Genomic DNA, 25,444 nt, shown 5'->3' with positions numbered 1-25,444 from the left:
GTCCCACTCCTGCCCGGGCCCGCATAGGCACCCTTGATGAGAACGATGTAGAGCTGGCCACGCCCACCCAGTAGGCCATACGCACTCTAGCCACGCCCACCCAGTAGGCCATGCCCACCCTGGCCATACCCACCTGGCCCCCTGAGGGCAACCGCAATGCTGATGCGGCCCTCAATGAAATTGAGTTTGACACCCCTGGTCTAGTCTCTTCTTAAAAACCTCCAGTGATGGAGCATTCACAACTTATGGAGGCAAGTCATTCCACCGGTTAATTGTCCTCACTGTTATGAACTTTCTCTTTAATTCCAGCTTGTTTCTCCCTATGGTCAGTTTCCAACCATTGTTTCTTTGTCCTTCCCTCTGGTGCTTTGGAGAGTAATTTGACCCCCTCTTCATTGTGGCAGCCCCTTAAAAACTGGAATACTGCTATCATGTTGCCCCTGTTTCTTCTTTTCTTTAGATTAGCCAAACTCAAGTCCTGCAGCCGTTCTTCATACAGTGTTTTAGTTTCCAGGCCTTTGATCATTTTAGTTGCTCTTCTCTCAACTCTTTCCGAGGTCTCCACATCTTTTTTGTAGTAAGTTGACCAAAATTGGTTGCAGTATTCCAGGTGTGGTCTTACTAGGGTTTTATAAAGCGGTACTAATACTTCATGTGATCTTGATTCTATGCCTCTGTTTATACAACCCAGGATTGCATTAGCTTTTTTGGTGGCTGCTGCACACGGCTGGCTCATAGTCAAGTGATCGTCCACTAGGACTCTGAGGTCCCTCTCACAGTCGCTGTTTTTGAGCCAGGTCTCACCCAATCTGTACTTAAACCGTTGATCTTTCCTGCCTAAATGTAAAACTTTGCTTTTCTCCACATTAAAATTCATCAAGAACATCTCTTGGTGTCGGGAGCAGGGGTGGGGAGATGCATTTGGCTACTTTAAATTTGTATATCCGAATTCAGTGTAACTGGGCATGTCGTTGTTTTTCCTAGCAGTTCCCCACAGGAAGTGCTTTTTTGTAAAAGAAAAAGGTGCCGGAACTCACACATGTCATACAACCCGCCTTGCCTACCCTACAAGGTTCCATCCAAAAAAGGTGCCGGAACTCCGTTCTGAGCGGTCTATGAGAAAAAAAGCCATGATGATGATTATATTGTTATTGTTATTATTATTATGGTTATTATTATCAGTGCTTTTTTTGTAAAAGAAAAAGGTGCCGGAACTCACACACGTCATACAACCCGCCTTGCCTACCCTACAAGGTTCCATCCAAAAAAGGTGCCGGAACTCCGTTCTGAGCGTTCTATGAGGAAAAAAGCCCTGCCCACAGGATTTTCAGGGCCCCTTTAGTTTTGCACTGTGTTCAGTGGTTCTTACAGCAAAACTGACGTGATGAAGATTTGTTCTTCAATCAGCTTCTCGTGGAACCTGATATTGATTTGGACTGAGCAAGACTGACTGGCCCAGGGCTCACCCAGGTGGCTTCCATACATAAAGGAGGACTAATATTTGGGCTTCTACTGCTCACAATCCAGGATCTTAACCACCACACCACGCTGGCTTCCTAGAAGTTGCTAACATACATTTATTTATACATATTATTAAGGCTGATCATACAGTCAGCCAGATGTTCAGGCTGGATTTGGCATTTTTTTTTATCTATCCGTTGAAGTTTGCTGTCCTCCCACAACTTTTTTCACTTCCTGGAGAAACCTTTAGATTTTTGGTTGATTGAGACCTTCCATACTTACTTTGATATATAGATGGGATATTTCTCTGCCAGGTAACTGTAGCTCTGTGCAATGGCTGATTAAGTAACTCACCACCACATCTTCAGGGATTTGTGTTAACTGGTTAGCCTTTCCAAGATCTGCTAGCCTTGAGGAAGAACCACTCGTGGTCACCTCCTCAAAATTATAAGGCAACATCCTGTTTTTATTGGCTTTCTGAACACATATCAGAAATTGTGACTAAATAATAATAAAAAAAGCCACAAGCCTTACTAGCAAGTCATTGGAAAACAAAAAATGTACCTAACATCTAATTTCCACCAACTTTGTGGTGAAATGGAAGGTGACGCTAATTATATCCCATGTTTGAGGACAGTGGCAGATTTATCTCCTCATAATTAAGTCCATGTTTCCCTTTGAAGTCATTTTCCAGAGAAAGGCTACAGAAATCAAAATATGTTGTTATCTGGGGAATAATGTTCTAAATTCAAATTTTCCTGTGTCATTTGAAACATGGCTCTGAGCGATGTTTACCCTGCATTAAATAGAAAAGCTGTAGATCTTTTCAAATCAGTGGTATTTTGCCACTCCAGGGAGTGCAAGCCACTCCATAAATCAATTCTGTTCTTTAGAATAAGATATTATAAATATCTTCAAAACATTAAAATATTTAGCAGCTGTTAAGGGAAAAAGCAAGCTTTTTTTCTTTAATATGGAGACGGTTGGGAAAATTTCCGAGCCATATTTACTCAACCCTAGAAACTTTAAAAGCAAAAGCTTAGCAAAATGCTTGGCTGGCAGAGCAACTGGTTATTATTATTAGAGTTTTTCATCAGATAGATTGGAACATTTAGTCATCTTGCATCAGAAACTTTCTCTGGAAAATTGACTAACAGAGCCAAATGTTATTCTTAAATTTAAATATTATTTGGCACTGACATATTCAAAAACACTGCTTTACCGTGGCAAATGATCTTGACAGATAAACATGGCATGTGTTGATATATACACTTGGAACACTGCATCTAGTTTTGATGGCAATGATGCAAAAAAGAATCTGGAAAGAGTGCAGAGAAGAACAACAAAGATGATTAAGGGGACGGAGGCCAAAACGTACGAAGAATGGTTGCAGGAATTGGGTATGCCTACTCTAGAGAAAAGAAGGACTAAGGGTGACATGATAGCAGCGTTCCGATATTTGAGGGGCTGCCACAAAGAAGAGGAACGTATTCTCCAAAGCACCTGAAGGCAGAACAAGAAGCAACAGATGGAAACTAATCCAAGGAGAGAAGCAACCTGGAATTAAGAAGACATTTCCTGTCAGAACAATCAATCAGTGGAATGAATTGGCTCCAGAAGTTGTGGGTGCTCCATCACTGGAGGTTTTTAAGAAGAGATTGGACGGCCACCTGTCTGGAATGGTATAGGGCAGGGGTAGGCAACCTTGGCTCTTTTACGACTCGTGGACTTCATGTCCCAGAATTCCTGAGTCAGCTATGCTGGCTCAGGAATTCTGGGAGTTGAAGTCCACGAGTCATAAAAGAGCCAAGGTTGCCTACCCCTGGTATAGGGTCTCCTGTTTGAGCAGCGGTTGGACTAGAAGACCTCCAAAGGCCCTTCCAACTCTGTTATTCTGTTTCACAGTTGCAACTTGAAGTGCAATTAATGTCCAGCTTGAATGTCCAGGCCATTGAGAAGATCCCAGTGCAATCAAGCGGTATGCGAAACTTACTATCTCTAATCCAGAGACTCAGAGCTAGACAATAACGTTACTTGGGGTGACTTCCTTACCATGAGGTCTTTCCGTCCCGCCGCTCAAGATCGCTGCTGTGCCCATGGGGAGGGCACAAAGGAAGGCTTCTCAATTCAGAAGCATGGAAGACCGGACTGGTGGATCTAGTCCAGGGGTGTCAAACTCAATTTCATTGAGGGCCGCATCAGCATTGCGGTTGCCCTCAGGGGCCAGGGTGGTTATGGCCAGGGTGGGCGTGGCCTACTGGGTGGGCATGGCTACAGTGTGTATGGCCTACTGGGTGGGCATGGCCAGCTGGGTGGCCGTGGCTAGAGTGCGTATGGCCTATTAGGTAGGCATGGCCAACTCTACATCGTTGGCATCAAGGGTGCCTATGGGGGCCTGGGCAGGAGTGGGACAGATCTGAGGGTCTCTGGCAGAAGGAGGGTCTCTGGGCTAAGGCCAAGGCAGTGGGGGCCGTTCCCTCACTGTTTCCAGGATGGCTTCACGGGCCACATGAAACCACTTCGCGGGCTGGATCCGGCCCCTGGGCCTTGTGTTTGACATGTCTGATCTAGTCTGTGAAAAAGGCTCAGCCCGTCGGCTCAGGGGTGGAAGGAGCTCGCAACTGCTGCAGAAAGAGAGGTGATTTCAGCTCCGGCAAATGCTCAGGGCCCGTTTGCTTCCGAAAGGCCTTTAGAGCAGTCAACCAGGAGAAGTCAAAAGGAGAGGGATTTCACGGTCGTCTCTTTACCCATCTCTAAGAGAACGTGACATTTCCTTTTCTTCTCCCCGGTAAACATCGTTTATCATTAGAATGCTTACCAGACACTTTGCAAAAAGGTCCAGTCTTTGGAAGGAAAGCCAGCCCAAAGCCCTTTTTTATAAACCAAGATAAGCCTGGGCTTCGAAATGTAAACAAAACGCTTGGAAGGGGCTGTTAGACGAGCGAGAACTTGCTCTGGGTGACAATCTCCCTTCCGTGCTCTCTGGCGGCTTCTTAAACTAGATGAGAAGGCTTCTGCTTTGTTTTTTTTTGTTGTTTTTTTTTTTTGCTTTCTGTTTTTCGGTCTTTTTTTTCTTTAATTTCATTTCCAACCTTCGTCCTTTGCTGAGGTCCTGTATCAAACATTCCACCTGTCAAGAGGCTGGCAAAGCTTTGCCTTCGGGAGACAGGGTTGGGAAATCTGAAGTGAAAATAAAACAAATTTTCCAGACATCCCCAATCTAATTTCAGGAGTCTATAAGCGGGCACAGCAGTGCCTGCATTTTCTGCGTCACATGAGAAAAGCACATCTTCCTTCCCCTGTCCTGACCACTTTCTATAGAGGGATGATTGAGAGCATCCTGTCATACAGCATCACAGCCTGGTTTAGAAGCATCCCTGCTTCGGACAGGAAGGCAGTGCAGAGAGTGGTGAGGACAGCAGAAAAGATCATTGGCAGTTCCCTCCCTTCCATCCCGGATGTAGCACATAAGCGTTGCTTGAGCAGGGTCCGCAAGATTTTCTGGGACACTACACACACCCTCTTCACGACCTGTTTTCCTTCTTACCTTCTGGGAGGAGGGGGATCCATGGTATCCGAAGCAGAACCTCCAGATTCAGTCACAGCTTTGTTCCATACAGTACAAACCTTGTGAACTCTAAAGTTTCCTCCTTCCGTTATGCATTCAAGATGGTTACTTATATGTAAGGGTGTAGGTCTATACATAGGTTGTATATCATAAGTTTTTTTTTTAAAATGTGTGTTATGTATGTGCACACTTGAGAGCAAGCATACCTAAATTTCATTTTTAATGTGTGCCGTTTTTCCCCACAGGAAAAAAAATGACAATAAACCGTGTTACTAACTTAACCACTGCAGTGAAAGGGCATAAAAGGGGGAGGCAAAACTCACTTAAGAAACATCTCGTTCTGCAACAGAAATTTTGGGCTCAGTTGTGGTCGTAAGTCGAGGACCACCTGTATGTTGAAAATAAAGGCCCCCCCCTTTAAAAGACCCGTTGCCTTTTGAGTTCTCAGAGGCATTTGCATAAAGCCTAAAAATGGAGAGCCCTCCAAGGAAGAGAAATTAGAATTAAGTAATCTCTTTAACATAATCCCCCTAGGGTACTTGCTTGGAAGAATCTTTTTTAAGAAGAAAACTCAGCAAGATCAGACAGAAGCCAAAGCGCCGGTTGGGGAAAAATAAAAGAAAATAAAAATAAAGAAAGCTGTGATTTGCAAACAGAGGATTGTGTGCCCTGAAAAGCCTCCGCTATTTTTGCACACTGAACGCACAAAAAAATCAGCACTGCAATGGCAGAGATCAATGCAATTCCGAAAGTCTGATATATATGTGTGTGTGTGTGTGTGTGTGTGTGTGTGTGTGTGTGTGTGTGTGAGAAATGTTAACTATTTAGATTACCTTGCTAGGCCCCCAAACATGGGGCATTTCAGTCTCCCTTAATTCTTTGTTAGTAATTTACACAAATATATGAGCTGTCCGGTGTGACTACTGCCTGTTCGATGGCCTTCAAGATAGGCTGAAAACAGGAAATAAAGATTTGCCCCATGTTTGGGGCCTAGCAAGGTAATCTAAATAGTTAACATTTGACACATATCTCCCCTTGCAGAAAGCTAACAGAGCGAGAGAGATCCTGTGGCTCAAGAGGTAAAAACACTGCCTAATGTGCAATCAGCCCAGGTTCGAATCTCAGAAGGGTATGGCTGACTGATGAAAACTAATAAGTTAGAAATGCATTTCAGTCTCCCTTAATTCTTTGTTAGTAATTTACACAAATATATATATATAGATAGATAGATAGATAGATAGATAGATAAGATAGATCATGCGAAGTGTTAATACCACTTTATAATGCCTTGGTAAGGCCACACTTAACAGTTTTGGTCACCACAATATAAAAAACATGAAGAACAGTTGCTGGAATTGGGTATGTCTAATGAAGAGAAGGACGAGGGGTGACAGGATAGCAGTCTTCCAATATCTCAGGGGCTGCCCCAAAGACGAGGGAGTCAAGCTATTCTCCAAAGTGCCTCAAGGCAGGACAAGAAGCAACGGATGGAAACTAATCAAGGAGAGAACCAAGCTAGAACTAAGGAGAAATTTCCTGACAGTGAGAACAATCAACCAGTGGAACAAATTGCCTCCAGAGTGGGTGCTCCATCACTGGAGGTTTTTAAGAAGCAAGCAAGAGGCAAAAGTAATCATAAACGGAGAATTAACAAATAGCATTCAAATACAAAAAGATAAATGGATTTTTAAATCCGCTTAGCCTCTGCAAGTGAAAAGTAGATCTTTTCTGTGGATATGGTCCAAACAAGATGTAATTGGGGGATTTAGGGAAATTTTACATCACAGCCTAAGCTATTTCAGTTCCAGGCTGTTTTCAGAGAGATCCTGGATGAAATACTGGCAAAATTGAGTATCGGTTTATGAAGTAAACCCAGCATTCTCGATATAATGTTTGTTTCGGTCCCTATTAAATGGTTGGCTTAGTTCAATTAATAATCGGATGTTGAAGCCCGGAATGGGATTCGCTATCAGATTTTAGCAGCAGCAACTACTCTTTCATTTCCAAGCCTGGCTAAGTTGATGGATGGATTTGTGAACTGCTTCCTTTAAATCTCTTGCCTGCTGCTTAAAACCATCTTCAGCTCAAAGATTCTCCGGCTTAATCAAAGGGAACTCTCTCAAAATATGTGTATTCCTTAATGATCTTTCCAACCAATAAAAACACTGCTTTATCTGCTGTTTTATTTGTGATATTTGTTAAATAGTGGGTTCTTGGGTGCAAGAATGACGACGTGAGGCTGAGTACAGGATAACTCATACTTTTATTTCTTGCTGGAAACTGTACTGGAGCAAGGGCTGCAACCAGCTGCAATATATAGTCTAGCCCCTAGGCGGCAGCCAATAGGTTTGAACCACCCATTGCCGCCTGTGGCTAGCCAATTGCAGGACAGGAGACAGTTAGTCTGGGTTGCTGGAGAGCCGTTAGTTGCTCCAGCAACCCACGTGGTGTAAGACAAGAGCCCAGTACATAACAATGTTGTTACGGGATTGCTTCATCTCCTTTGGGTGTGATGCCTGCAGAACCTTTAACGCACCTTGAATGAAATCAGCAAGTTCCGCCCTGTGCGTTCCGCCCTGTGCGTTCCGCCCTGTGCGCTCCCACAGAGAGGGCCTCCTCAGGGTGCCACCGGTCAGAGAATGTCGTCTGGTGGTCCCCAGGGGGAGGTCCTTCTCTGTGGGCACCCCGGATTTATGGAATCGGTTGCCGGTCGAGCTCCGGATGGCGCCCGACCTTCGCTCCTTCTGACGCGATCTGAAGACGCACTTATTCAAACAAGTCGGCCTGGCCTGATGGGGGGATGGGTTTGGGATTTTATTGTTGTTTTTTTAATATATGTATTTACTGTTTTAGTTTGGGCATTGTATTTAATTCTTTTTTAACTTTTCTATTTTTGTATTTTTATATATTTGCCCTGTTCACCGCCCTGAGTCCTTCGGGAGAAGGGCGGTATATAAATAAAATTATTATGATGATGATGATGATGATGATGATGATGATGATGATGATGATGATGTCAGAATTGAAGCTTTTGGAGCTTTCAGGCTAGAACTTTGGAGCTGAATCCATAAAAATCCCATTTTCCCCTCTCAGTTCATCTCTGCACACACTAGAGCGGGGAGAGCAGAAGTTACTATTAAATTACTTTGTAAGGCAAGCGTAATGCAATTATGCTCTTAATCTTTGTGGAATAGGTTAAGAGAAATCTCATTTGCAGGCTAGGGTTTATCAAAGCCATCACTTTGAGTTTGCTGGGTGCAAATTAAAAAGTGTTCACTTTATTATGGCAAAGTAAGGGGGATTTCTCCCCCCCCACCCCGCCCCCATTGGAGAAGACTCTCCCTTTGTCCCTAAGCTAAGCTAAGATGAAGAATTATTTGGGTTTTCCTAGAGCAGAGGTTTATTTTTCAAGGTTTCAACCTTTAATTTACTACAGATTGTCCTCAACTTACAACAGCTCAGTGTCCATTCAAAGGTACAATGGGACTGAAAAAGTGACTTATGAACTTTTTTCACACTTACAACCGTTGCAGCAACCCCGTGGTCACGTAATCAAAATTCGGGCGCTTGGCAACTGACTCGTATTTATGACGGTCGCAGTGTCCCGGGATCTCGTGATCCTCTTTTGTGACCTTCTGACAAGCAAACGGGGGAAGCCAGATTCACTTAATAACTGTGTTTACTAACTTAACAGTTGCAGGGATTCACTTAATAACTGTAGCAAGAAAGGTCGTAAAATGGGACAAAATTCACTTAACAACTGCCTCACTTAGCAAACAGAAACATTGGGCTCGACTGTCATTGTAAGTTGAGGACTACCTGTAGGTAGATTAAGAACCCGCCTTTCATTCTGAAGCTCAAGGTGGTGGTAGATGTCCTTCCATTGCCCCCTCTAACAGCCACCCTGCAAGGTAGGCTGGTCTGAGAGAATTGCAACTGTGAAACAGAATAACAGAGCTGCAAGGGACCGTGGAGGTCTCCTAATCCAACCCCCTGCTCAAGCAGGGGATCCAATTCCATTTCAGACAACTGGTTGTCCAATCCTGATAGTTAGAACAATTAATCAGCGGAACCACTTGCCTCCAGAAGTTGTGAATGCTCCAACACTGGAAGATTTTAAGAAGAGACTGGACAGCCATTTGTCTGAAATGGAATAGGATCTCCTGCCTGAGCAGGGGGTTGGACTAGATGACCTCCAAGGTCCCTTCCAACTCTGTTATTCTATTCTATTCTATTCTATTCTATTCTATTCTATTCTATTCTATTCTGTTCTGTTCTGTTCTGTTCTGTTCTGTTCTGTTCTGTTCTGTTCTATTCTATTCTATTCTATTCTATTCTATTCTATTCTATTCTATTCTATTCTATTCTATTCTACTCTATTCTACTCTACTCAACTCTACCCTACCCTACCCTACCCTACCCTACCCTACCCTACCCTACCCTACCCTACCCTACCCTATCCTATCCTATCCTATCCTATCCTATCCTATCCTATCCTATCCTATCCTATCCTATCCTATCTTTTCTTAAAAACCTCCCATGATGGAGCACCATGACGAAGCCATCCCACTGATTAATTGTTCCAACTGTCAGGAAGTTTCTCCTTAGTTCCAGGTTGCTTCTCCCCTTGATTAGTTTCCATCCATTGCTTCTTGTCGTGCCTTCAGGTGCCTTGGAGAAGAGCTTGACCCCGTCTTCTCTGGGGCAGCCCCTGAGATATTGGAAGACTGCTATTGTGTCCCCCCTCGTTCTTGTCTTCATTAGACGAGGCATACCCGGTTCCTGCAACTGTTTTTTATGTGTTTTATCCTCCAGTTCCCCCTTCTCAGGAGCAAACTCCATAACTGATTTCCCCCTATTTATTTCTTCAGCCAAGCATTGTATAAATGCATCTGAAGAGTGCTTGTTGAGACTTTTGTTAAACATCTCTCTCCCTTTGCTTCCAACCGATAATTGCAAAAACATGCACAAATGCTTGAAAGCGGCCTCTTTAACCAAAGATAAAAACCCATTGGAGTGACAGGGTGCTCCCATGGCAACTTGGCATGTTGTGAGACACGTATGCTCGAAGGCACATAGCAAGCCAGCTGGGAGATCCCTGTGCTTCTAACCAAAGCAGTTTAGAGCAAGATTTCAGTCCAGAGAGCCTTAAGGATGCAAATGGCTTTGTGGGGGGGAAAAAAAGTTCCACCAACTTTAAGCCTCATTTGATATCTTCCTTCTTTTTGACAGTTTAACTAAAGTCTGATTTTTTAAAAAATAATAATAATAATAATAATAATAATAATAATAATAATAATAATAATAATAATAATAATAATAATAATAATAATAATAATGAGGAATGAGCAAAACTAGCCCAACTAGCTGAGTGCTTTCAGTAACAATGTATTTTTATCCTAAACAAAGTACGGTAATTCCATTTTTCCCCCATCAGTTAAAAGAGCAGGATGTCACTGCAAGCAGCACCCCAACCAAAAACCTGCTCAAATATTCTTCTGCAAAACAGTTACAGAATTGAAGTAATTATAATTTAAAAAATGGTCCCATTTGGTCGAGAGAAAAGACAATGATAAATCGATAGAGGAGAATATTTGTAGCTCGGGATTGAACTGTGGGGTCCTTGGTGCTCTCTGAGCTTGGTGATTTCTTGCAGATGTTTCATTACCCTACTAGGTAACATCATCAGTGCTAGAAGGGAGAGGGGTGTGTGGTGATAGTGATAATGATGATGATGAGGAGGAGGAGGAGGAGGAAGAGGAGGAGCAGGAAGACTGTGGGGCCCGTGGTGCTCTCTGAGCTTGGTGGTTTTCTTGCAGATGTTTTATGACCCAATTAGGTAACATCAGCAGTGCTAGAAGGGCGTGGTGTTTGCAGGGAAAAGGAGGAGGAGGAGGAGGAGGAGGAGGAGGAGGAGGAGGAGGAGGAGGAGGAGGAGGAGGACTGTGGGGTCTTTGGTGCCCTCTGAGCTTGGTGGTTTTCTTGTAGACATTTCATGACCCAACTAGATAATGTCATCAGTGCTAGATAGGAATGGGATGTATAGAATGGAGGAAGAGGAGGAGGAAGAGGTAATGGTGGTGAAGGTGAGGAAGAGGAGGAGGAGGAGGCAAACTGTGGGGTCCTTGGTGCTCTCTGAGCTTGGTGGTTTTCTTGTAGACATTTCATGACCCAACTAGGTCACATCATCAGTGTTAGAAGGGAGTTGGGTTTGTGGAGAGGAGGACGACCGTGGGGTCCTTGGTGCTCTCTGAGCTTGGTGGGTTTCTTGCAGACATTTCATGACCCAACTAGGTCACATCATCAGTGTTAGAAGGGAGTTGGGTTTGTGGAGAGGAGGACGACCGTGGGGTCCTTGGTGCTCTCTGAGCTTGGTGACTGCCTTGCAGACGTTTCATTACCCAACTAGGTGACATCATCAGTGCTAGAAGGGGGTGGAGCTGGTGGAGGACTGTGGGGTCCTTGGTGCTCTGAGCTTGGTGGGTTTCTTGCAGACATTTCATGACCCAACTAGGTAACATCATCAGTGTTAGAAGGGAGTTGGGTTTGTGGAGAGGAGGAGGTGGAGGACTGTGGGGTCCTTGGTGCTCTCTGAGCTTGGTGAATGTCTTGCAGACGTTTCATTACCCAACTAGGTGACATCATCAGTGCTAGAAGGGAGTAGGGCTTACGGAGAGGAGGAGGAGGAGAGGAAGGAGGAGGACTGTGGGGTCCTTGGTGCTCTCTGAGCTTGGTGGTTTTCTTGTAGACATTTCATGACCCAACTAGGTAACATCATCAGTGTTAGAAGGGAGTTGGCTTTGTGGAGAGGAGGAGGAGGAGGACCGTGGGGTTCTTGGTGCTCTCTGAGCTTGGTGACTGCCTTGCAGACGTTTCATTACCCAACTAGGTGACATCATCAGTGCTAGAAGGGGGTGGAGCTGGTGGAGGACTGTGGGGTCCTTGGTGCTCTCTGAGCTTGGTGGTTTTCTTGTAGACATTTCATGACCCAACTAGGTAACATCATCAGGGCAGATGTGGCCCAGATAAAAGGCAAATTGGCTCACTCTTGCTAGTGCTGCTTATGGCTTCTGGACAATAGAATAAGGCCCATAAAAACTTGTAAAATGGGGGGGGGACCTTGTTCTTTAATTATTTCCTGGGGTTAGGCTTCCACAAATCACATCAAGATGAGATCTAAGTAGGCCAACTTATGGTTTCTCTACTTGGACCTAATGCTTCAAAGTGGGAATACATTTGCCACAATCTAAATGAAAGGTATCCCAAGCTTTTGATTTATAGCATACACTCAGTCCTAAATTAACAAGCCTGCTATAAATTTGTGTTCTCCAGACAACTGCAAGATTAAAGATCTCAGCAAAGAGATAGATCCCTACGATGAGTAGTCATCAAGCATTTAGCTTCAGGCCTAAAACAAGACAAAGAAGCATCATTGCTCACAGCTCCTCTACCACAACATCCCAATAATTAAAGTCCTTTGAACTTTTAATGTGATAGAAAAAAAGCTGAATGGTAACAAATTGTTCCATAAGAAGTTTAGCACTTGGTACCACTTAAAGAGGGTTGCATCCTTGAGAACTGGAGTTGTACTTTATGGTAAATCGTTCAAAGGATATCACTCAGTGCAATTTTCTCTGTGAGGTGTTCCCCCCCCTTTTTGCACAAGTCTATCTCTCTGGAGTATTGAGGCAAAAATATAAAAACCCACCTGGAGGATTCTTTGTACTCGGACAGCTGAAAGTTTACAATGCATTTGCATTTCTGGGAAGTCTTCATTCATCTCCAGGGGACTTCAGATGGCTAGAATTCCATCGTGGACTTCTTGACAATTCAGGGAATTGAAGGCCACACGTCTGGAAGTTATTTAAATATCTTAACAGAATAACAGAGTTGGAAGGGACCTTGGGATCTTGGAGTCCTAGTGCGCAATCCCTTAAATATGAGCCAGCAGTGTGCTGCAGCTGCCAAAAAAGCTAACACAGTGCTAGGCTGCATTAACAGAGGAATAGAATCAAGATCATGTGAAGTACTAATACCACTTTACAATGCCTTGGTAAGGCCACACCTGGAATACTGCATCCAGTTTTGGTCACCACGATGTAAAAAAGATGTCGAGACTCTAGAAAGAGTACAGAGAAGAGCAACAAAGATGATCAGGGGACTGGAGGCTAAAACATATAAGGAACAGCTGCTGGAATTGGGTATGTCTAGTTTAATGAAGAGAAGGACGAGGGGGGACATGATAGCAGTCTTCCAATATCTCAGGGGCTGCCCCAAGGAAGAGGGAGTCAAGCTATTCTCCAAAGCGCCCAAAGGCAGGACAAGAAGCAACGGATGGAAACTAACCAAGGAGAGAAGCATCCTTGAACTAAGGAGAAACTTCCTGACAGTTAGAACAATTAACCAGTGGAACAACCTGCCTCCAGAATCTGTGAATGCTCCATCACTGGAGGTTTTTAAGAAGAGACTGGACAGCCATTTGTCTGAAATGGTATAGGGTTTCCTGCCTGAGCAGGGGGTTGGACTAGATGACCTCCAAGGTCCCTTCCAACTTTATTATTATTATTATTACTCTTCTGCTCAGGCAGGAAACTCTACACCATTTCAGACCAGTGGCTGTCCAGTCTCTTCTTAAAAACCTCCAGTGATGGAGCGGCTTGGCTCCAGAAATTGTGGGCACTACAACACTGGTAGTTTGAAAGAAGAGATTGGAGAGCCATTTGTCTGAAATGGCATAGGGTCTCCTGCTTGAGCAGGGGGTTGGACTAGATGACCTCCAAGGTACCTTCCAACTCTGTTACTCTATTATTCTGTTTCTTTTCCAATCCTTTGGGAGATTCTTGCCATTTAATTGAGTGTGTTTTTAGCTGGCAGTAAATTCTTCTCTCTTCAATAAGACTCCTGGAATGTATATAGAATAGTAAGACTCAACCGGGGGCCACAATGTCTTTCCTTGATCAATCGGACGAGTGCAAGTGACACCATAGGAAAGTCCTCTTTTGTCACCCCCCCCTCTATTTCTGTTTTAAAGCGTGGACACGTAAGCAAGGCTATATGAAATATTCCAATATTTTATATTATAGTAGACGGTTTATGATTTATTCTGTCTGTTAAGGAATTTGTTGTGCAGAGGTCTCCTTGTGCTACCAAAGAGTTGCACAGACAAGGAAGGGTACTGAGAGCAGTAAGAGTCACACACAGGAGTACACTGAGTTGTAAAAGCAAAAAGTATTTTACTTTTAAGGTGGTGTAAGAACAAAAATGCACAGTCAAAAATAAACAGTCCAAGTAGCAATCCAAATACAAAGTCTTCTTACCGGTCCAGAGGTCAATACACAGTTCAGGTTACAACAGTAGTAAACCAACAGCAGAGCAAAAACAGTAATAGTAGAGAGCAGTGAATTCAGAGAGAGAAAGAAGCTACGTTCCTAGCTTCCTCTTATGGCCATGAGAACACTTACACACCCATTGGCCAATTAACTTCTTAAAGACATAGCATTATGGTTAATATATTTTCAACCCAACATTGTAGGCTAACACCATATGCCTAACACTGTCCATGCTGTATTGGTATCCTGGATGTTACAAGCAGCTCTGATCAGAAGGAAATAGGCGTGCAAATCTGATCCACGAATAAAGCATCAAAACAGATACGCAGCTAGCTGATTGGCCTTAAGACATTTCTCATGCAGTCTAGACTGTTTTCCAGAACAAGTTTTTCGGCTTCGTTATAAATTGTCTCCGTACTGAGATTACATCTCTTCAAGGTGCTGAAATACCCTAGTGGAAGAAAGATCCTATTTTTTTTCCCGTGATGAGTCCATTTTCTAGGGTTTATTTTTTTTAAAAAAAATCTCTGCTGATCTCAGTACTTTTCAGGACATTTTCCAAAAAAATAAAAATGGTTTTACTGTGTTCATGTGCAAATAGAAGTACAGTACAGGCTTTCTTTTCCCCACTAATTTTGTCTTTCCGCTGAATCAGTGCATCTGGGTAAACCAGTAACTATTTTGGTTTCAAACCTGCAATTTGATCTCATAGTTTTTTTTATCATCATCATCACAAGATTATACGCAGCGGCCAAAAAACGTCGGGGATCTCTCCAGGAACTGAGCTGTGCCGTAGTAAATTAATGCCCAAGAGAAACTCTGGGAATAAATTGCTCTTAATTGGATCCCAGAGTATGAACTTGTACCCAAAACCATGTAGCATTTATTCTTTACCTATGGACGGTAAGGAACTCCAAAATTTTTCATGTGCATCTGGACATACAGGTAGTCCTCGATGTAAGACCGCAGTTGAGCCCAAGGTTTATGTTACTAAGTGAAACATTGGTTAAGTGAGCTTTGCCCCATTTTATGTCATTTCTTGGCACAGTTGTGAAGTGAATCACTGTGGTTGTTAAGTTAGTCACACGGTCATTAAGTAAATCTGGCTTCCCCCGTTGACTTTGCTTGTCAGAAGGTCGCAAAAGGGGATTATGTGACACACACACCCCGGGACACTGCAACCATCATAAATATGAGTCGATTGCCAAGTGTCTGAATTTTGATCATGTGACCATGGGGATGCTGTGACGGTCGTTAAGTGTGACAACTGATCCTAGGTCACTTTTTGCAGTGCCGCTGTGACTTTGAAGGGTCATTAAATGAACCGTTGTAAGTTGAGGACTGCCTGTACAGAGCCCTAGCCTGAGACATTATTTCAGAATTAAGTTTGATACTTGGAGATGTTATCAACATATCCAAACGTTTTCTTGTCAAAAATGCAAAAGCGGTTTGCCATTAATTTCAGAGATTTTTTTTTCCTTTAGTTTCTTTCAGTTTTTCTTCAGGTTTTTTTATTATTATTATTATTATTTTCTCTTTAGCCTCTTAAAATCCTGGTATATTCTCGTGATTGTTGAATGACTGGATGGTCCAGCTTGAAAGGCCAAAATTCCTGGAGAAAAAAAATCTATCTCTGCCGTCTTGTATTCAGCTGGTCCTCGACTTACGACCACCCATTTACGCTGTTCAGTGAGACATTGGTTAAGGGAGTTTTGCCCCACTTTACGACCTTTCTTACCACCATTGTTAAGTGAATCACAGCGGCTGTTAAGTTAGGCACTCGGTCGTTAAGTGAATCTGGCTTCCCCCATGGCCTTTGCTTATCAGAAAGTCACAAAAGGGGGAGGAGTCTCATGTGATCCGGGGACCCCGCAACCGTCCTAAATGTGAGACAATGGCCAAAGGTCTGAATTTCGATCGTGTGGTCAGGCCGCTAAGGTCTAAGTTGGAGAAACGGTCCTAAGTGCTGTTGCAACTTTTTCAGTGCTGTTGCCACTTTGAACGGTCATTAAATGAACTGTTGTAAGTCGAGGACTACCTCTATTATGTCTAATTCCCATCTCAGGAGACTTCTCAGATCTCAAGGACCCGATCTTAGAGGCCTCAGGCTCCTGCTTTTCCTCTGCTCCTTGTCTTCTTTTTTATTTAGGGTCCTAAAAGTAGCCCTGAGCATCCTTCTCACTTGGAAATATTCCCCCCCAGAAGATCGGCAGTTTGGTGGGTCGAATCCCGAGTGCCGCGTAGCAGAGTGAGTGCCTGTTACTCATCCCAGCTTCTGCCAACCTAGCAGTTCGAAAGCACGTAAAAATGCAAGTAGAAAAATAGGGACCACTACGGTGGGAAGGTAACAGCGTTCCGTGCGTCTTTGGCGTCTAGTCATGCCGGCCACATGACCACGGAGACGTCCTCGGACAAGCGCTGGCTCTTCGGCTTTGAAACGGAGATGAGCACCGGCCCCTAGAGTCGGAAACAACTAGCACGCATGTGCGGGGGGGGAACCTTTACCTTTACCTTTAAAATCAGCCCTAAGCATCCTTCTCACTTGGAAATATTTCCCCCCCCCATCAGTTTCAGCTACAGTCTCTTCATTTCCCCCCACGGCTGAAGACCAAGGCCGGGGAGATTCCCACCCTCAGTCCTTGATGATTGAATCTATTTTAGGCATGAAAAGCTGGCCTCATGCCAACACAAAGAATGTGGACTATGAAGTCTGCTCGGCAGTGGGAAAATGGGGGTCTTTTCCTATTTTCTTTCCTACCTCCCTTCCCCTCATCCTGTATTTCTCGGTGTTTCTCACTGAGAATTCCCAGAAAACATGCAGACGAGTCTCGCCACGCATATTAACTCTAACTTGCCCATTGAAAAGATCTTGCAACAGAAGAGTTAGATTTAGCCGTTGGGCTAATAAAGACGTGCCAAAGAATTGAGGCCTTTGAAACTATGGTGCTGGAGAAGACTCCTGCGAGTCCCTTGGACTGCAGGGCAATCAAACCGGTCAGTCCTAGAGGAGATCAACCCTGACTGCTCTTTAGAAGGCCAGATCCTGAAGCTGAAACTCAAATACTTTGCCCCCCTAATGAAAAGGAAGGACTTACTGGAGAAGAGCCTAATGCTGGGAAAGGTTGAGGGCAAGAGAAGAAAGGGATGACAGAGAATGAGGTGGCTGGATGGAGTCACTGAAGCAGTAGGCCTGAGCCTAAATGGGCTCCAGAAGTTGGTAGAGGACAGGAAGGCCTGGAGGAAGGTTGTCCATGGGGTCGCGATGGGTCGGACACGACTTCGCAACTAACAACAACAACTAATAAAGACATTGCCTCTGTGAACTTTTGATTTCTTTGCAACACAGTACGAACCCCAAGGAAACCCCATCTCTCTGGTGACAACACTGAGATCAGCCACTTGATGGCCTCCGTACCACCCTGGGGTCCCCAGGCCCATTGTTTTAAGGGTCTTTCGAAAGAGTATCAAGATGGGTGCCAATCTTATCTCCACTGGAATGATGGTCCACAAGGGAAGGAGACATGCACAGAGAAAGCCCTGTTTCTTGGTCCCACTCCATGGACCTCCTTAAGAGAAGGGACCCATAACATCTCCTGCCTTTCCGCTCTGGTGGATTGTGTGGATGGAACTGAGAAAAGATGGTCCTTCAAATAACAAGGAGGGACCCTTCTTCTTGATTCCACCAGAGGGTCTCCTGAAGTGAAGGGACCTCTAACCTACCTGCCTCCCACCTCTGATGGGTTGAATAGATCTAAAAATCTATGCAAATCAGAGCATATCTTTATTGTGGGAAGTCAGCCTCCCAGAGAAGGAAATATTGTAAAGGGCAGAAAAATGTATTTCCTCAAAGGATCTTAAAGAGGCAGAAAAGCATGCCCAGTTTTCTGAATAGCCCCAAGTCTCCCTCCCCCAAGCAGAAACCAGCTCTGTAGAAATGCAGATGTAAATAATCCATTTAGGAAAGTTGGAGGCCCCCAGCTAGAAGCTTAGGAAGACAATGACACCTAAAATCTACATACCCCACCTAAACTTTAAAGCAGGGCATTATAGGATTAACCCACCACCATCAGAATACCAGAAAGGCACACTCATACTCAGGTCAAAGTTCATGCCACAGGAACAACTCCAAACAAAAGGCTCAAAAAGGTATAAAAACCGACTCCCTACATGTGCTCACTCTCTTTTCTTCCAGAGCCATCTTTCTGTCTGTGTTCTGTACCAGCCTGCTACCGGCCCTGCAGAAAAAGCATGGACAACCCCTTTACAAACGGCAAGAGGCTGGAATTAAGCCTGCCAAATTTATTAACATAAAACAGAGCAAAACAAGACACCAACCATGAAACAGGAGCTATGAAACAGGAACTATTCAAGCGGTTGCCTTCAGCACACCAGCCCTCCCACGCATTCCCCTTTTATACAGTTCAGGGCGTGGCTTCTCTCTGCCTCCTTCTGAGGTGCCCCATTGCCTTCCTCTGTTTACTCCTGATTGACTGCCTCCTGCGTCGGGCGTCCTTGAACAGGGCCAGCTGTGGGTCATCTTCATCCACGCTGTCAGGCTCACACAGCTGGGTCTCCGTCGTGACCAGGTGGGAGGGGCCTGGCTGAGGGCTCTGCAGAGCCTCAAGGCCATCATCAGCAAGCTCTTCAACACCCCCCTCCTTCTCCTCTGAGTCGTCTGACCCAACTGCTGAACCCACAGGCTGACCCTGAATCACAACAGTCTGACTCTCCTCTTCAATAAACTGCAATCTTCTTTCTAAAGCAGTCGCCATGTTGTTTATTCCCGGCTTGGACTGAACCACGACGAAGACTTTTCCTCCAACATTATGTAAGCTAAAGAAAAGTTTGCTGCAATTTCCCTATCACTTTAGAGCAGTGATTTTTAAAACCTGGATTAGCGCTGGATGAAGTTCAACTCCTGTTCTCTCAGGATACTTCTGGAATCTCAATTGACTTGAAATTAGCAGTGGTTGTTTGTTTTTATTTTTTTTAATGTTGACACCTACATTTAAATGCACGCACACAACACCCCATACATCCCAAATGCTTGGTTTCTGAAGCAGCTTCTGGAGTGAGGGTGGGTGGTATTCCTGCAGAGAATTGAGGATTTAGCAAAACCTCACAGCGGTTCGGAAAGACTGGCATATAAATCATCATCTGTGAATGGCAGCTCGGGTGAGTCATTTTTCTCTCCCCCCCCGAAATAAATGAATATTCTTTCGCTTCCGAACTCTTCCAGCTTGTCTAAAAAAATAATTACAAAACAGAAAACGCAGAAAGAAGACATAATAACTTGCAGACATTCATTATCTCAGCAGGTGAGGCTGGCGGGTTAGATCCTCTGGCTTGAGAGATCGGTTAGAAAACTCAGCAGGGCCAGGAAGACGAGAGAAATAAACAAGAAATAAACCTTGATTGTAGTACCATGAGTAGTTTTTCCACACCTACCCAATGGTTGAATAACATTTTGTGCGTCTTAAGGCAGGGGTGTCAAACTCAATTTCATCGAGGGCCGCATCAGCATCGCGGTTGCCCTTAGGGGGCTGGGTGGGTGTGGCCTGGGTGGGCATGGCCTACTGGGTGGGCGTGGCTAGAGTGTGTATGGCCTACTGGGTGGGCGTGGCCAACTCTACATCGTTCTCATCAAGGGTGCCTATGGGGGCCTGGGCAGGAGTGGGACAGATCTGAGGGTCTCTTGCAGGAGGAGGGTCTCTGGGCCAGGGCCAAAGCAGTGGGGGCCGTTCCCTCACTGTTTCCAGGATGGCTTCGCGGGCCGCATGAAACCACTTCGCGGGCCGGATCTGGCCCCCGGGCCTTGTGTTTGACATGTCTGGTCTAAGGTAAGTTAACATATTTATTGTGCTCTTCTGCTGGTTAGAATACAGAACAGAATACAGAAGAACGGAGTTGGAAGGGACCTTGGAGGTCTTCTAGCCCAGGGGTCCCCAACCCCTGGTCCGTGGACCAGTACGGCATGCCAGTAGCCGGTCCGCACAAACAAGCAAAGTCACATCTGTGAGATGCAGGCAGCACACCAAACCATGCACTCTCCACTTTCCACGGAACTGGTCCCTGGTGCCCAAAAGGTTGGGGACCTCTGGTCTAGTCCAACTTCTACTCAAGCAGGAGACCCTATAGCATTTCAGACAAATGGCTGTTCAATCAGAATAGAGCAGGAAGGGACCTTGGAGGTCTTCTAGTCCAGCCCCCTGCTCAAGCAGGAGACCCTAGACTAGACCATTTCAGACCAATGGCTGTCCAGTCTCTTCTTAAAAGCCTCCAGTGATGGAGCATCCACCACTTCTGGAGGAAAGCCATTCCACTGATTTAATTGTTCTTACTGACAAGAAATTCCTTCTTAGTTCTAGGTTGAAGAGATGGGACAACTGTTCGTCTGAAATGTTATAGGTTTCCTGCGTGAGCAGGGGGCTGCACTATAAGACCTCCCAGGTCCCTTCCAATGCTTTTTTTTTTGGTTATTCTGTAGTGTTAGATACAGGTAAAATAAAAACAAAAAAGCAATGAATCATACAGCAGTTTCATAATAAACTCTGAGTCAATCCATCTACTCTTTCGTGGTGTTGCTTTTAAAAGCCGATATGTTTGGCACTGTGTCCGTGGGTTGTTTAATTATATTTTTTTTAAAAAAATGACAACTGTTTTGTTTTTAAATGTCTGTGAATTTGCTCTCTTTTGTTAGCTTGCCCATTGTCCTCATTATTTTCCCCTCAGACGTTTCAAAATGCTTTAGCTGTTGCCTGCCTAAGTTTGCAATTAACATCCTTGGTCATTATGAGTTTTAATTTCTGATGGTGAGAACAAATCATCAGTAGAACGGATTGCCTTCGGAATTTATGGGTGCCCCATTGCTGGAGGCTGTTAAGAAGAGACTGGACAGCCATTTGTCTGAAATGGTATGGGGTTTCCTGCCTGAGCAGGGGGTTGGACTAGATGACCTCCAAGGTCCCTTCCAACTCTTGTTATTCTGTTATCCTGCTATCCTTCCTTCCTTCCTTCCTTCCTTCCTTCCTTCCTTCCTTCCTTCCTTCCTTCCTTCCTTCCTTCCCTCCTTCCCTCCCTCCCTCCCTTCCCTCCCTCCCTCCCTCCCTCCCTTCCTTCCTTCCTTCCTTCCTTCCTTCCTTCCTTCCTTCTTTCCTTCCTTCCTTCCTTCTCCATCAATGGAGGCTTTTAAGAAGAGACTGGACAGCCATTTGTCTGAAATGGTATGGGGTTTCCTGCCTGAGCAGGGGGTTGGACTAGATGACCTCCAAGGTCCCTTCCAACTCTTGTTATTCAGTTATCCTTCCTTCCTTCCTCCCTCCCTCCCTCCCTCCCTCCCTCCCTCCCTTCCTTCCTCCCTCCCTTCCTTCCTTCCTTCCTTCCTTCCTTCCTTCCTTCCTTCCTTCCTTCTCCATCACTGGAGGCTTTTAAGAAGAGAGTGGACAGCCACCTGTCTCAAATGGTAAAGGAGGTTGGACTAGAAGACCTCCAAGGTCCCTTCCCACTCTGATATTCTATGTCTTCTGTGTCTATGATTTACTTACCAGTATAGAGTCCATGTTCCTCCTTGAGTTCAGACATCGAGCAGAGGGGCTGATCTCGTTGAAACTTAGCTGAACTTCTGGTGAAGCGGCACAAACGTATGGAACAGGTAAAAGAGAAGAACACCTCGATTTTTTTTCTTCCTTCACGTTCCTCTCTCTGTTGTCATTCCAGCTCATGTGCTCCTCCCTCCAGAAGGCATTGTTCGACGAGGAGGACCACGTTAAGAAGCTCCAGCAAAAAGTGGCAAGCTTGGAGAAACGCAATAAGCAGCTACAGGACCGAGTGAAGAAGGTCAAAAGGCTGTTGAGGCAAACCCGGAAGAACGGCCAACACATGGAGCTGATCAACCAGAAGCTCAACGAGAAACTGTCCTCCATGGGGGTCCAGTTCCCTTACATTAACTCCTTAAAGCAAGCCCATTCTCGCGCCACGTACCTTAAAGTCTAAGAGCAACCGAGGACACTTAGAGCTGCAGACTTAGCGATTGAACGGCGTGTCCTTCTCCACCCAATCTTACCTCGCGAAAGAATCGTAGTGCATTCAAAGTCTTTGGCTTCGGAAATGTGCAGGATCTGCCTCTCCAGTGGATATCTCACTTGCTTTGAACCGGCTTCGTGGACATGATTCAAGTTTTGTCTAGGAGGAAGTGAGGACCGTGGTCTTCAGAAGGTGGCTTGTGGCTTGAGACCAACTAGGAGTGGGTTTATGGGCCATCATTGAGGGGGTTTGAGTCCTGGATGGGTCCAAGGTAGTCCTCGACTTACAACAGTTCATTTAGGGACCCTTCAAAGTTACAACGGCACTGAGAAAAAATAGTGACTCGTGACCCTTTTTCACACTTACGACCCTTGCAGCATCCCCCGTGGTCACGTGCTCAAAGTTCAGATGCTTGGCAACTGACATGTACTGATGACGGTTGCTTTGTCCCAAGGTCATTGTCATCCCCTTTTGTGACCTCCTGACAAGCAAAGTCCATGGGGAAGCCAGATTCACTTAAGGACGGTATGACTAACTTAATAATTGCAGTGATTCCCTTAATAGCTGTGGCAAGAAATGTTGTAAAATGGGGGCGAATGTCCTTAACCAACGTCTCTCTTAACAACGGAAATGTGGTCGTAAGTCGAGGACTACCTGAAGAAACAGAAGAGTGGAAGTGTAAATAATAAAAAAGTATATACAAGCCTGTAAAAGTCTTGCTTTTAATGCAAAGGACTCCCGAAATTGTGACGAGAGAAACTCACTTCTGTCCAAAGAGGTTCAGAGAGAGATTTAAAGAGAAGGCTTCAAAAGAAGCTTCTCATATGCTTGCTTTGAGTAACACTACACCGTATCTAGAAGGAAATCCCACTGGCCAGGTCGTTCTGCTGATCACCACGTCTCTCGTTTTTTAAAGTTACCCTTCCCTTTACGTCTATTTTTATTACATTTTAAATCACCCTAATCTCCATGCCACAAATGTAAGTTTCACATTCTCTCCTTACATTGACTTCCACAATCTCACTCTTGTCTCCTTTCCTTCATAAAATTTTGGAAACAGCTTTATCTGTTCTCTCTCTGTCTCTCCATCCATCCTTTCATCTATCAATCAGTCTATCTATCTATCTATCTATCTATCTATCTATCTATCTATCTATCTCTATCTATCTATCTATCTATCTATCTATCATTCTATCTATCTTTCTATCTATCTATCTATCATTCTATCTATCTATATCTATCTATCTATCTATCATTCTATCTATCTATCTATCTATCTTTCTATCTCTATCTTTCTATCTATCTATCTATCATTCTATCTATATCTATCTATCTATCTATCTATCTATCTATCTATCATTCTATCTATCTATCTATCTATCTATCTATCTATCTCTATCTTTCTATCTATCTATCTATCTATCTATCATTCTATCTATATCTATCTATCTATCTATCTATCTATCTATCTATCAATCATTCTATCTATATCTATCTATCTATCTATCTATCTATCTATCTATCTATCTATCTATCTATCTATCTATCTATCTATCCTTTCATCTATTTATCAATCAATTATCTATCTATATCTATCTTTCCATCATCTATCTATCTGCCTGTCTGTCTGTCTATCATCTAGCTATCTATCATCTGTTTATCTCTCCCTTTCCCTTTCTTTCCCCATCTTCTGGTGACCATGAGGTGATTTAGGCATATGTGTATCCTTCAGTTCTCAGCCAAATTCACAGCTGTCTAGATTTGAATTCGATGGGGAACTCGTCAAATTTGCAGATGACACCAAGCTGGCAGGAATAGCCAACTCTCCAGAAGATAGGCTTAAGATACGGGAGGATCTGGACAGACTCGAACACTGGGCACTATCTAACAAAATGAAATTCAATTGTGAAAAAGTAAGGTTCTACATTTAGGCAGGAAAAACTAAATGCACAGGTACAGTATAGGTGGTACCTTGCTCGATAGTAGTAACTGCGAGAGGGATCTCGGAGTCCTAGTGGACGATCCCTTAACGATGAGCCAGCCATGTGCTGCAGCTGCCAAAAAAGCCAACACAATCTTAGGCTGCATTAACAGAGGTATAGAATCAAGATCACGTGACGTGTTAGTACCACCTTATAATGCTGTGGTAAGGCCACACTTGGAACACTGCATCCAGCTTTGGTCGTCATGATGTAAAAAAGATGTTGAGACTTTAGAAATAGTACAGAGAAGAGCAACCAAGATGATTAGGGGACTGAAGGCTAAAACATACAAGGAACGGTTGCTGAAATCGGATATGTCTAGTTTAACGAAGAGAAGGGCGAGGGGGGACATGATAGCAGTCTTTCAATATCTCAGGGGTTGCCACAAAGAAAACAGGGTGAGCCTCCTCTCCAAAACACAAGAAGGCAGGAGAAGAAGCAACGGATGGAAACTAATCAAGGAGAGAAGCAATCTAGAACTAAAGAGGAATTCCCTGACAGTGAGAACAATTAACCAGTGGAACAACCTGCCTCCAGAATCTGTGAATGCTCCATCACTGGAGGTTTTTAAGAAGAGACTGGACAGCCATTTCTCCGAAATGGTATAGGGTTTCCTGCCTGAGCAGGGGGTTGGACTAGATGACCTCCAAGGTCCCTTCCAACTTTATTACTATTATTATTACTCCTCTGCTCAGGCAGGAAACTCTACACCATTTCAGACCAGTGGCTGTCCAGTCTCTTCTTAAAAACCTCCAGTGATGGAGCGGCTTGGCTCCAGAAATTGTGGGCACTACAACGCTGGTAGTTTGAAAGAAGAGATTGGAGAGCCGTTTGTCTGAAATGGCACAGGGTCTCCTGCTTGAGCAGGGGGTTGGACTAGATGACCTCCAAGCTCCCTTCCAACTCTGTTATTCTGCTAGATTAGGTTTTTAAAGAACCGGACAGATAAGATAAAACTTGCTCCCTCGATATTTTCAGGCAGTAGAAAGCAGACATCATGTAGAAATCATCAACATCCTCACGCTTGTTTTGTATTCTTTGCTAGTGCTCTTTAAAAAAATAATAATTCTGCAAGGTTTCTA

General features: G+C 44.3%; 1 protein-coding gene across 1 annotated transcript in view; it reads left to right on the top strand.

Moving 5' to 3' along the window:
* The window catches only part of CCDC3 (coiled-coil domain containing 3), a gene marked incomplete at its 5' end in the record, with an annotated part of 48,012 nt that extends 25,002 nt beyond the window's left edge, over positions 1 to 23,010 (top strand). The window contains one exon of the mRNA XM_083366352.1: positions 22,075 to 23,010. Within this exon, the coding sequence (XP_083222478.1) occupies positions 22,075 to 22,350 (276 nt within the window). The 3' untranslated portion in view covers positions 22,351 to 23,010. The remainder of the gene's footprint in view (positions 1 to 22,074) is intronic.
* Positions 23,011 to 25,444: the final 2,434 nt, after the last annotated feature.

The sequence above is a fragment of the Vipera ursinii genome (assembly GCF_947247035.1).
Source record: "Vipera ursinii genome assembly, chromosome: 6".
Taxonomy (NCBI): domain Eukaryota; kingdom Metazoa; phylum Chordata; class Lepidosauria; order Squamata; family Viperidae; genus Vipera; species Vipera ursinii.
Note: the sequence above shows the minus strand (reverse complement) of the source record. Positions and strands in the feature narration are given on the sequence as shown.